The sequence below is a fragment of the Hemitrygon akajei genome, chromosome 17 (genome assembly GCF_048418815.1).
Source record: "Hemitrygon akajei chromosome 17, sHemAka1.3, whole genome shotgun sequence".
NCBI lineage: Eukaryota > Metazoa > Chordata > Chondrichthyes > Myliobatiformes > Dasyatidae > Hemitrygon > Hemitrygon akajei.
In genome coordinates, this window is record NC_133140.1 from 48,856,228 (window position 1) to 48,868,681 (window position 12,454).

The window sequence follows — 12,454 nt, forward strand, 5'->3', positions numbered from 1 at the left end:
ACAAAATCTTACCTTTCCATAGTACATTGAGTTAAAAAAAGCACCCTAAGACATATCACTAGAGCTTTATCAAAAAAGAATTAATGCTGACCCACATAACATTAGGACAATTATTGAAGTGTTTGGTCAAGGAATAAGGAAGGGGAGATTTAAAGAATTCCAGAGATTAGGTCCTTGGTAAATGAAGGCATAGCCACCAAAGTTGTATCAAGCAACTCATGGTATGAGTAAGAAATCAAAATTAGGTAAGACACTGAGAACTCAGAAAAAATACAGCAAACAGTAGTGATTTGAAAACAGTCAAAATATTAAAAACAATTAACTAAACGAGGCCTCATACAGATCCACAAGCAGACACGTGATGGGGAACTGGCTTTTCATGGTTGTCTGGATATACTCAAAGGAGTTTTGGATAAACTCAAGGTAATAAAGAATAGAACAAGGTCAGATCACCTGAAATGCATCAAAACAGGTAAGTATAAAAAAAGAAAGTCAAAGAATTGTTGTACAGGCAGTCCCCGGGTTACGAACGAGTTCTGTTCCTGAGTCCGTCCTTAAGTCGTATTTGTACATAAGTCAGAACAGATACATCTGGTATTATTTAACTTCAGTTAGTCAAACATTTGTCTTAGTATATATTTTAACTTTCTATGCATATAAAACACTTAAGAAACGTATGTATTTCAATAATTAAACCACTGCGTTGCTTAGTAATAATTGTAGCTTTCATCAGGGCAGGGCCTTTCACATGCTCCATTATTCTCACTTTATGCTTTAAAATTGTTCCAATCGTTGACCGACTGTAGCCTAATGCTTTTCCAATGACTGATGGCGTTTCACCTCTTTCCGATCGCTTTATCACTTCCACTCTATTTTCAATTGTTATCGCTTTCCGTCAACGGAACAGAAACACTGTGGATTCAGCAGCAGCCCTGGGCGGCGGGTCCTGAGCTCCCCCGGGTCCTAAAATCCACCCGCACTGGGGACAAATTAAATGGGACAAGTGGGGGCGTTGCTGACTGGAAAAGGGGGGTCAGGGTGAATCTTGCTAAGAAAACTTTAAGACAAATACAAAGTTACACACTCAACACAGTGTTAACGGCAACATGATCCGACTTAAAATAGTGGACACCGACGAATTTTTAATATAATAGGCTTTATGGCAGGCCGTTAGTAAGTACGAGTTGTTTGTAAGTCAGACGTTCGTAACTTGGGGGCTGCCTGTGTGAGCTATTTTGGGGAAGTTTGCAATTATCTACATTGTTACAGCTATATAAGATCTTAGTTAAACCCCACTTGGAGTACTGAGTTCATCTCGCCACAGTAAGGATGTGGATACTATAGAGACAGTGCACAGGAGAGTTACAAGAATGTTTCCTGGATTGGAGAGCACGCCTTATGAGAATAGATTGAGATGAACTTGGCCTTTTCTCCTTGGAGCGATGGAGGATGAGAGGCAACCTGATAGAGTTGTATAAGATGATGAGAGGCATTGATCGTGTGGATAGTCAGAGGCTTTGTCCCAGGGCTGAAATGGCTAACACAAGAGGGCATAGTTTTAAGGTGCTTGGAAGTATACAAGGGGGATGTCAGGGGTAAATTTTTCACACAGAGTGGTGGGTGCCAGGAATGCACTGCCAGCGAAGGTGGTAGAGGTGGATACAATAGGGTTTTTTTAAGAGACTCTTAGATAGGTACATTAAGATTAGAAAAAGAGAGGGCTATGCGGTACGGATATTCTAGGCAGCTGGCACAACATTTTGGGTCGAAGGGCCTGTAATGTGCTGTAGATTTCTATATTTCTGCGTAGGAAATTTGGAAAAGCTGCTATCTTTTCTAAAAGGTGAGAGTGATTGCTGATATTCAGAATGAACTGAGAATTCCTGTTTAAAAATAATTGAATGTTAATTCTGGATACAGGCAAGAAATCAGAAAAGAAAAAAGTTTTGTGTCTGAAACCATATAATTTTATTCCTATTATAAAGGAACTTTTGGGCTGTTATACCTACACAGCTTTTGAATCTGAACCTAAATCTGTACTCACCATTAGGAACAAAAATTCAGTACATTAACTTGTACATTGAGAACATTAAGAAAAAGAATATAAATAGAGTGTACTAGGAGACTACAGCTTATAAAATGATTTTTTTTCTGGAGGTGTTAACAGGATGGATAATGGATTTGCTGTTTTCCCTGTCTGAATCATCCAGCATCTACAATATCAGAATGAAAGGCATTTGGGACTGAGATGAAGAAATACTTCTCCACTCAAAGAATTTTTATGCCAGAAGAAGTGTAAGTGCAGTCCAAGCTGAATGGGCGCACGGCCACACAGTAACTGAAATGCTCCGACGCACATAGCCTTTGTTGTCACGCACCTGGAACGGGATGCAGCTACAAAAAGTTTACAAAATGTTACAGACTTTCTATGTGTATTGCAGTCATTATACCCTTCAATTACTAAATAAAATCAAAAGTATGCAATTTTTCAATTTTCATTCTAAATATTCAGTATATGCATAATACAAAAAAACATTTAAAGCGCCATGCAGTTTTCAGGCAGTGTAAAAATTTCCTGCTCAGAACTATAGTTGGTTCATGCAGCTGTAAAAAAAAAGAGGGAGTGTTGGTTCAGTCATTATATACACACAAATTTGAGATCTGTAATACAGATGGCGAAGCACAAATTCAACTAGCTATTCATTAAAGGGCAAATAAGGGGTCAAGGGTCCATTTAGCCTTCTGCTCCTAATTTTGTTATCTATATTTTTACTACTTACAGACTGTCGAATTTTATTAATTACTTGTTATCTATAAATTCAGAGGTATCTATTTTACCATGGTGAATGTCCTTTTTCATTTTCTTTTGTACATATTTGCACATCCACCTCCAAAAAGAAAACACCTGAGAAGGTAGTTGAGCATCTATAGGGCTTCCAAATACAGACTGATCAACAGGAACTGGCCAACCAACCAGACAGCAATATTGGACAAGGAACAGAAGAAAGCAATAGCAAAAGATGTGACAATCCCAAATGACAGTAACATCAGGATGAAAGAATATAAGAAGCTGGAGAAATACCAGGACTTGAAAGAGCAGATAAAACAGACGTGGAAGGTTAAAGCCACAGTAATCCCAGTAGTGACAGAAGCACTTGGAGCTGTGACACCTGGACTGAGAGAGTGACTCCAACAAATCCTGGAACACCATCTGAGATCTCAGTCCAGAAGAAAGCACTACTAGGAACAGCAAAGATACTGCGCTGAACCCTCAGGCTCCCAGACCACCGGTAGAGGACCCAAGATTGAGGGAAAAATACACATATGCACTACCCATATATATACACACACACACATACACACATACATACATGCATATATACACACATACATAAAATATCTAATAATGCTTCTATTTCAAAACTATAATTACTCTGCTTTAAGAAAAACTCATCCAATTAGGTATATTGCTCTGCACCACTACATATAATTGATGGAGTTGTTAACGTAAGGAAAGAAATCAGAGATTTCCTTGAGTCCAGCTCTTAAGGAAGCAAATATGAATATTTCATGGACATGAAAATACAAATGATCTCAGTATTACTGTTCACTTCACCATTGGCATTGGAATACAGAACATGACTTCAAAGTTTTCAGATTTCAGCCTAAACTGGATTATGATGTTCAATACAGTGTTTCACAACTTAGGCAAGTCATGAAGACTTTGGACAGGATACAGAACTGATTTACTAGGATAGTTCCAGGAATAAGATTAAATCACGGAGACTAAGTAAGTTGGAATTGTTCTCTATATACATGAGAGAAGATTAACAGGACATTAGATGGAATTATTTAAAACAATGAAGAGTTTTAATGGTGTTAACAAGGGAAATTATTTCCACTGGATTGAATTTCCTTCAAATCTGCATTCAGCTTTTGGCTCAACAAAAATTATATTCTTGATTCCTTTAATCTTGCATACTGTAACCTCCTTTTTCTGTTGGAAATCCATCAACATTTTGAGGCCTACTTGCTTTTTTCACATTGCATATTCAGGTATCTTCTGCTCCCACCACAATATTGAAACAATTCTCCGACAGCAAATTATTTGCAATGATTTCCCTTCCCATACCTGCAATAGAGGTCTGATGTCTGCAAGCATTGTTTCTTTGGCCCCTCTATGTCAGTATCTTTGGTAATATCATCCAACAACATATCAGGGGTCATATTTTTACAAGACAATTACTGCAGGTGCTGGAAATCTGCACCTCTCTACAGATATTGCCTGACCTGTCTATAATACAAAAGCTTTCTGCTTAATTTATGCTTCCAAGTAACACTGATGACACTTGGCTCCATCTCTCAATACTGCGTTTGACCTTCCACTGCTGGCAGAGATCTAAGACTATAGCAGCAAAATATTCCTCCAATTGAATTTTTTGACCATTGTCTTTTGACTCTGCAGGAAAATCAATACTCTGACCAACATTTCCATTCCTCTCCCTGCCAGATATCTGAAATTGAGCCAGACTATTTTCAGCCATGGTGTTATGTTTCACCAAGATAAGCTTATGACCACTTTAGGAGCAGGTTTAAATTAGCTTAGTTGGGAATGGGAATCTGAAAAGAGAGTCAGAAGAGAGTGTTAAAAAGAAAGCTTGAAGTGGAAGTCAGAAAAACATAATAAATATATAGAGGAAGAAAAGGGAAAATATTTTATTCAATGTGGATGGATTAATTTATAACCTTATTGTAAAACAGACTCTTGGGAAGAACGAGCATAGTGAAAGAATGATTGCTCTTTCCATAAAATTTATATGGTAGTTACAGTTGCAAGAAAAAGCTCGTGAACCCTTTACAATGACCTGGTTTTCTGCAGTAATTACTCATAAAAAGTGGTCTGATCTTCATCTCAGTCACAATAATAGACAAACACAATCTCCCGAAAATAATAACACATGAACAATCGTACTTTTCATGTCTTGATTGAAATCATTATTTAGTCATTCATAGTCCAGGCTGGAAAAAGTATGTGAACCCTTGTATTTGATAACTGGTAGAACCTCCTATAGCAGCAATAACCTCCACCAAACATTTCCTGCAGCTACTGATCAGACTTGCATGACAGCAAGGATGAATTTTAGACCATTCCTCCATACAAAACTGTTTTAGTTCATCAATATTTCTGGGATATCTTGCAGGAACAGCCTTCTTCAGGTCCTGCCACAGCATCTCAATTGGGTTAAGGTCAGGACTCTGCTGAACTAACCATTCCAAAACACAAATTTTCTTTTTTTAAAAAAAAAACATTCTGTTGTTGATTAACTCTTCTGTTTCAGATCATTGTCTTTTTGCATTATCCAACTTATATTAAGCTTCAGGTGACTGAACGCTACCCTGACATTCTCCTGTAAAATGGCTTAACAAAATTTTGAATTCATTTCCTTAACAATTGCAAGCTGTCCTGGCCTGGAGGCAGCAAAGCAGCCCAAAACCATAATGCTCCTTCCACTGTGTTTTACAGTTGGGATCAGGTTTTGGTGTTGGTGTGCAGTGCCCTTTTTTTTTCCAAACATAGTGGTGTGCATTTCAGCCATAAAGTTCAACTTCTGTCTCATCTGTCCATAAAACATTGTCCCAGAAGCATTGTGGAACATCCAGGTGACTTTAACTTGAGATGTACAACAATTTTTTTTTGGAGAGCAGTGGTTTCCTCTGTGGTGTCATTGAAAGAGAGTCCATAGGTTGTGGAAAGAGATCAGCATTGGGGTGAGTGAAGTTGGGTGAAGCTATCCCTTCTGGTTCAAGAGAATGGTAGTTGAGGGGTAATAACTGTTCCTGGTGGTGTGGGTCTTGAGGCTCTTGTACTTCCTTCTTGATGGCAGCACTGAGAAGAGAGCATAGCTTGGATGGTGGGAGTCCTTGATGATGGATGCTGCTTTCCTGTGACAGCAGTTTGTGTGGATGTAGTAAATTGTGGGGAGGGCGTTACCCTTGATGGATTGGGCAGTATCCAGTACTTCTGTAGATTTTTCTATTCAAGGACATTGGTGTTTCCATACCAAGCACAAGTGTAACCAGCCAATTATCTCTTCACTGCACATCTATGGAAGTATGTTAAATTTTTAGATGATATTAGGAATCTTCACAAACTTCTAAAAGAGGTAGAGGCACTGCTGTGCTTACTTTGTAATAGCACCCTGTCTCTGATCCTGATGAGGAAGGCTCATGAACCTCCAGTTTCCTCCTGCTGTAGTCAATAATCTGGTCCTTGGTCTTGCGGATATGGAGTGAGAAGTTGTTATTGTGGTATCACACAGCCACATTTTCAATCACCCTCCTATATGCCGATTCCAATGGTGTCATCAGCAAACTTAAATACAGCATTGGAGCTGTACTTACCCTCAGAGTCCTAAGTATTAAGTGAGTAGAGCAGGGGGCTAAGCATACAGCCCTGTGGTGCACTTGTGCTGATGGTTATTGTGGAGGAAGTGCTATTTCCAATCCAAACTGAATGGAGTTTGTAATAGAAGAAATCAAGGTTCCAGCTACACAAAGAGGTATTGAGGTCTAGGCCCTGGGTAGCCTACTATGTGCAATTTTGGTCTCTTTGCTACAGAGGGAGTGAGTGAAGATTTACCCAACTAGTTCTTAGATGCCAAGTCTGTTAAACAAGGAAATAGTGTGTACGGCTATTCAAAATGCTATCAAGATAAATTCAAAAATAGTAGAAGTATCAAAGCAAGGAAATGACCATCTAAAACTGAAAGGATTTTTTTTTTCATTCAGAGGATAGCAGATCTTTGAAATTCTCTCCCCAATAGGGAATATGGTGGTGCATAGATCTGGTATTATCTTGGTGAATAACAGAATGGGCTTGTGGGTCTAAATAAACAACCTCCTGGTCCTATTCTTAAATTTTTATGCAGCTCCATTAACAAAATTATGTAGCTCTGTCCCCACAAACTCACCCCATTCCAGCCATGCGTTAAACACTCATATTTTAGTAACCTCTAGACTTGACTATGCCATTGTTCATCTGGTCAATTTTCAACGTTCTACCTAACATAAGCCCATAGTAATCCAAAGTGCTGCTGTCGATATCTAAACTTGCAGTAAAGTGTCTTCTCTAGTCATCTTGCAGTTGTTGGGCTATACTGTCACTTGGTCCCTCAACATCTTGTTTCGTATTACTTAATGACCTCAATTCTCACTTCCTGATGTCGGGGCTGGAGGTGAGAGACGGGCTGGTTCAGCTCGCTACTTCACAAGGTTTACTTGTCTCTGAACTGAACTGAGGCTCTTGGGTTTCTTTATTTTGTGGCTGCCTATAAGGAGAGGAACCTCAAGGTTGCATTTGGTATACATGCTTTGATAATAAATGTACTTTGAACTTTTGAACTTCTAATTTCTAGAACCACCTCCAACTCTACAAACCACAAGAACACTGCATTACTATTACTTCAGTATTCTGTACATTGCTGACGTTAATTACTCTGCTACTGACTACCATGGATACAACTATCAAGCCCTAAACTCTGAAATTCCATCTTCCAGCTTCTATTCATCTTTAAACCCATCTAGTTCACCAAGAATGTGGACAAATTGTCCAGATATATTCTTCTGTGAGGAATACCTTTTGCATCTATATCACCCTTTTTAATATACATTTGTTCCACGTTAAAGCTGAAATAAAAATGGAAGGTCTCTCTGTTCAGATGATCACGCAAGCAACATTTTAAGTGATCTGTAAGGTTCAAACAGAAGGAAAGATTTTTTTTGATGTAATGAGAGGTTAAAATTTGGAATGTATGGCTGACAAGCTGATGCCCACAGGTTTATCAGGTACTTTAAAAAGAGTTACTGTAAATACTTTCTATTTTATGGATATAACTGCCAAACACTGTAAGACTGCAGAGAAAGAGAAAAGGAATAGAGTTTGTTACTTATGTCCATCAAAGAATACTCAGGCATAATGAACCAAACATCTTCTATTAATGCTCTATTTATCCCGCTCAATTTTTTTTACGCAGATACACTAATAACTCTTAAAAGACATTTAATTATCAACAATCAAAACAGATTTTTTACTCATTTTAGTTCTATTCAATATAATAAAATTGTGAGAAGGGCCATCTTCAAATGCAGCAGCAATCCTTTCTAGGGTAACATTCATTGCAGATCAAGGATTAATTTCAAAGTTGTCAGCTCTATGGCGACACGGTTATGATCTGTGCATTGCTGGAGGGAACCAGAGATCCAACAAACTTTCACACAGCCTTCTCTCTCTCTCTCTCTTGATGTTCTTGTTTCTATCTCCAATTCTTAGCGTAGCACTAATCATGACCCAGCCTGCGAGACAAATCCTCCTTGTGCAAAGAAAGTGCTCTTACTTATTCATTTTGAGGTCCCTTCAAAACTCGAAAATAGCTCCTACCCCAGCACTTTCCAATAATAAAGCACTATTTGGTATCTTATATTTCAGCACATATCAAGTAGGAATCACACTTAACTCTTTCCTTATGAAAACACTAGTTCATAACACCAAAAAATTCAAACCAGCAACTCCTGGCTTGAGAGTTGTTCGAAAATTTTGAAATTCATAGAGAATTCAATAGCATAAATGCAGTAAGTTTCAATTTCCGGGATTACTCTGGATATCAGATCACAATGACCATTACTGGTTACTGTTGAGACAACCTTGCTTTTAAAGTGCCAGCTATTCCACATATACAAGCCATTTAGGCCTATGGACAATATCTCTCTAATATATTACCTTTCCCAACTCTTTGATTTTCCCACAATTTGACCCACCCTGACATCCTGATCATGCTGAGACCCTTAGTGCCTAGCACATTAATGGACCCATATTCCTCTCTCTGCAAGGCTACAACCCCACAGCTTCTTCACATTCCTTCATTCTAACTACTACACCAAACTGTATGTTGGGAGCCCCATAGTGAATATATTTTCAATAGTACTTCAAACTAACTTCAACATTTTTTGAAAATCAAGTTGGTCATTTGTCTTAATGTATTTGTCTCTTAACAGTACCTCATCTGTATTGTAGATAATCTGTAATCCTGAGGAAATCATCTCCACCAAATACAGCAAGAACAAAGACACAGCATCAATCTGGAGGGAAAAGCAACAAACAAGATCTATGACATTTTACAATATCAGTCAGTCAACTATCTTACAGCTGGGGCAAACACTCTAATAACAATGTTTACTTATTTGTAAAAAGAATCAGAATTGTGAGATAGCATCAGCTTACCTGAAGATGCCCGTAGGCATCGTAAGATAACAGTTCATCACCTGTGTGGACATTGAACACAGAATGCAGGCAGTTTGATGGACTTGGGTTGTTCTTGAAACTTTCCACCTATTTAAAGCAATTTGATTAAATGAGCATTTGGATTGAATAAAAGTTGATTAAATTGGCTGACCTTCCCCCCCCCCCCACAACACTCCCAAGAAACCAGTAATATAATGGATAAGAGAGTACATGTAGATGTTGCATATTGTGATTACCAGAAGCATTTTATAAAGTTGCATATAAGTAATTATTTGAGAAACAACAGTAAAGGGTGAAATCTCATAGAACGTGCTGAAAGAAAGCTGAAAGGAAGAAAATCTGATTGGCATTGTGAAGACAGCATTGTCCAGGGATTTGTAGTGGTGCTTAATCTTTTCAACATATATATCAATAACATGAATGAATAAACTGCATATTCACATTGACAGGAGCAACAAGGTAAAAGGAGCAATAAATTGCTGATGCGCACACCAAAATTACAACGGAACATAGATGGTTTGAGTGGGTGATATATGCTGTGCAACATGCTACAACCTTTAGAACTGAAAATGGAAAATATACTTTATCAATGGCAGGAAAGAAGAAAGCATGGAGAACTAAAAGAGCTTGGATGCCCAGTATAGCAATCAAATGCAAAGTGATCAAAATGCTTATCACTGTCAGAAATCACCTTAAAGAATCTGGAAATTGTAGGGAAGTTATATTTCAGTTGTCAACACGTTAATTTAGAATCTAAATTTTAAATCCTTTCATAAACGCTTGATTTTGTACATTAAGAAGCTTACACAGTAGATTCCAGTTAACTGGGACGCATCAGGAAGAGTACATTTTGACCCAATTAAGTGGCTGCCCCAATTATTTAGCCAGTTTCATGGAAATAGTTAAAAGGTAATAATAAAGACAAACTACCATTTAACTGAGTAACAATTTATGCATTTAAATGAAATACAGAACAAATAGGAACACTATTAATACCTTTACTGTAATATTAAACTGTATTAGTTCCTAATAGTTATCTAAATTCCAGTGAGTACAGGCCCAGAGCCATTACACGTTCCTATTGGTTGCAAAATATCATTAGAGAGGCTTTTTGATAGCTTAAGGAAACTACTGTTTTTGACTTCAATCTCTCTCATTGAAAAGCAGCTTCAAAGGGATTACTGGATTTCGAAAATCTGACCTCTTCAAACTCAAAGAGTAGCAGTCAGTTATATAGAAACTGAACCAAACAAGGGTTTACACTTCGAGGAATGGCGGCCAAAATCTTATAAAAGTCCTCACCAATTCCAGGCTCAAATCTTAAATATTAACTCTCAACATACTATATTGCCCAGACTACAATCCAAATTTTCAAATCCATTCCAATTACTTGAATACTCGCTGCTCGATTTTTGTGAAATGTCATCTACAATGTCCTCAATATCCTCAAGTCTTTTCAGATCAAAACAAAACCCTTAAATAGCCATTACAACCCCAAATTTGCAATGCTTTCCTTGTCCAAACTACTCTCTGTTCCTCCCACCCCTGTAACAGCTGTAAATCACAAATCCTTACAATCCCTATGCAAGCACCACTGGCTTTATTAACGTAACCAACATTATACCAGATCCACGGTCCTACAACTCACATGTGCTAAAATAGTATAAAAATCAAACAAATGTGATTTTTATTTAGATCCAAGTATCTATTATGATGAAGGCAAGGCTCCAGATACAGGCTAATAAAATTGTAAGTAATCCTACTTCACTGCAAAACAAGAGATTATTCAAACAAGAGAAAATCTGCAGATGCTGGAAATCCAAGCAACACACACAAAATGCTGGAGAAACTCAGCAGGCCAGGCAGAATCTATGCAAGAGTACAGTCGGTGTTTCGGACCAAGACCCTGCAGCAGCGCTGCCTAGAGAGAACAGGTGAGGAGTCGGAGTATATGTGAAACCTGGTGGGGAGGGAGGCGATGAAGTAAAGACCAGGGAAGTTGATTGGTGAAAGAGATACAGGGCTGGAGAAGGGGAAATCTAACAGGAGAGGAAAGAAGGCCATGGAAGAAAGAAAAAAGGGGGGGGGGGGGCGTCCTGCTCACATTATCTCCTTGCCTGATCATCGCATTCCTCTGGTGCCACTTCTCCCTTTTCTTTTTTCCATGGCCTTCTGTCCTCTCCTATTAGACTCCCCCTTCTCCAGCTCTGTATCTCTTCCACCAATCAACTTCCCTGCTCTTTATTTTGCCCCCCTCCCAGTTTCATCCATCACCTTGTGTTTCTCTCTCCCTTTCCCCCACCTTTTAAATTTACCCATCTTTTCTCCCCAGTCATGCCGAAGGGTCTCGGCCCGTAATGTTGACTATACTCTTTTCCATAGATGCTGCCTGGTCTGCTGAGTTCCTCCAGCAGTTTGTGTGTGTTGGTTGAAGAGGTTATTCATGAAGGCAAGAAGGTATACTTGGTGGCAGCAGCAAGCCATTTGATTATAGGTGGCATTTTCAGATGTATAACTGTGTTCATAGAATCCTTCGTTTAGGAACTTGACAATGCACAAAAAAGGAATTTACAGAAAGAGAATGCCATAATTTCCAAACTAAGTAGAAATCATTTAGAAATGAAAGAGCAATGTTATAGCAAAGCAGAAAAAAATCAAGATACAGAACACGCTGAAATTAAAGACCTCATGTGTGGTAATTGCAAAATTCCCTCCTCTTGGCTAATTTATTACACTGTCTTGCGTAATATAATGCAATAATTTTCTAACAAATAATCTGCAAGATACCTTATTGAACTACAGTATTTCTGAAAATGTACATTAATGCAGGATCCCCTTCTTTCAATCTAACTGGTTATAAAATAACAAAACAAACTTGCTTTCAATTAATGTATATAGGGCCACCCTTCACAAATCTTTCATCATGGCTTTACCTGTAGTAGAATTGGCGATAGTCCATCTGGTGTGTCATTATATATTTAAAGCTCTTTCATACTTTATAATTTTTCTTAAATGAAAAAGCATGAATGCTACTTTCCATTCTAACAACAAAATTTGCATATCTAAGAAAACATTAAATGCTGTGATTGCAGTATTTATTATCCATTACCTTTTAACATCTAAAATACAATGATGGATCACGCACAGCATTCTGTG

General features: G+C 38.1%; 1 protein-coding gene across 3 annotated transcripts in view; it reads right to left on the minus strand.

Moving 5' to 3' along the window:
* Positions 1-12,454, minus strand: part of phkb (phosphorylase kinase, beta) — a 264,413-nt gene that overhangs the window by 187,659 nt on the left and 64,300 nt on the right. For all 3 annotated transcript variants that reach the window (XM_073070072.1, XM_073070073.1, XM_073070070.1), the window contains 2 exons: positions 9,278-9,385; positions 9,055-9,135 (listed from right to left, as the gene is read on the minus strand). In XM_073070072.1, the coding sequence (XP_072926173.1) occupies positions 9,055-9,135; positions 9,278-9,385 (189 nt within the window). The remainder of the gene's footprint in view (positions 1-9,054; positions 9,136-9,277; positions 9,386-12,454) is intronic.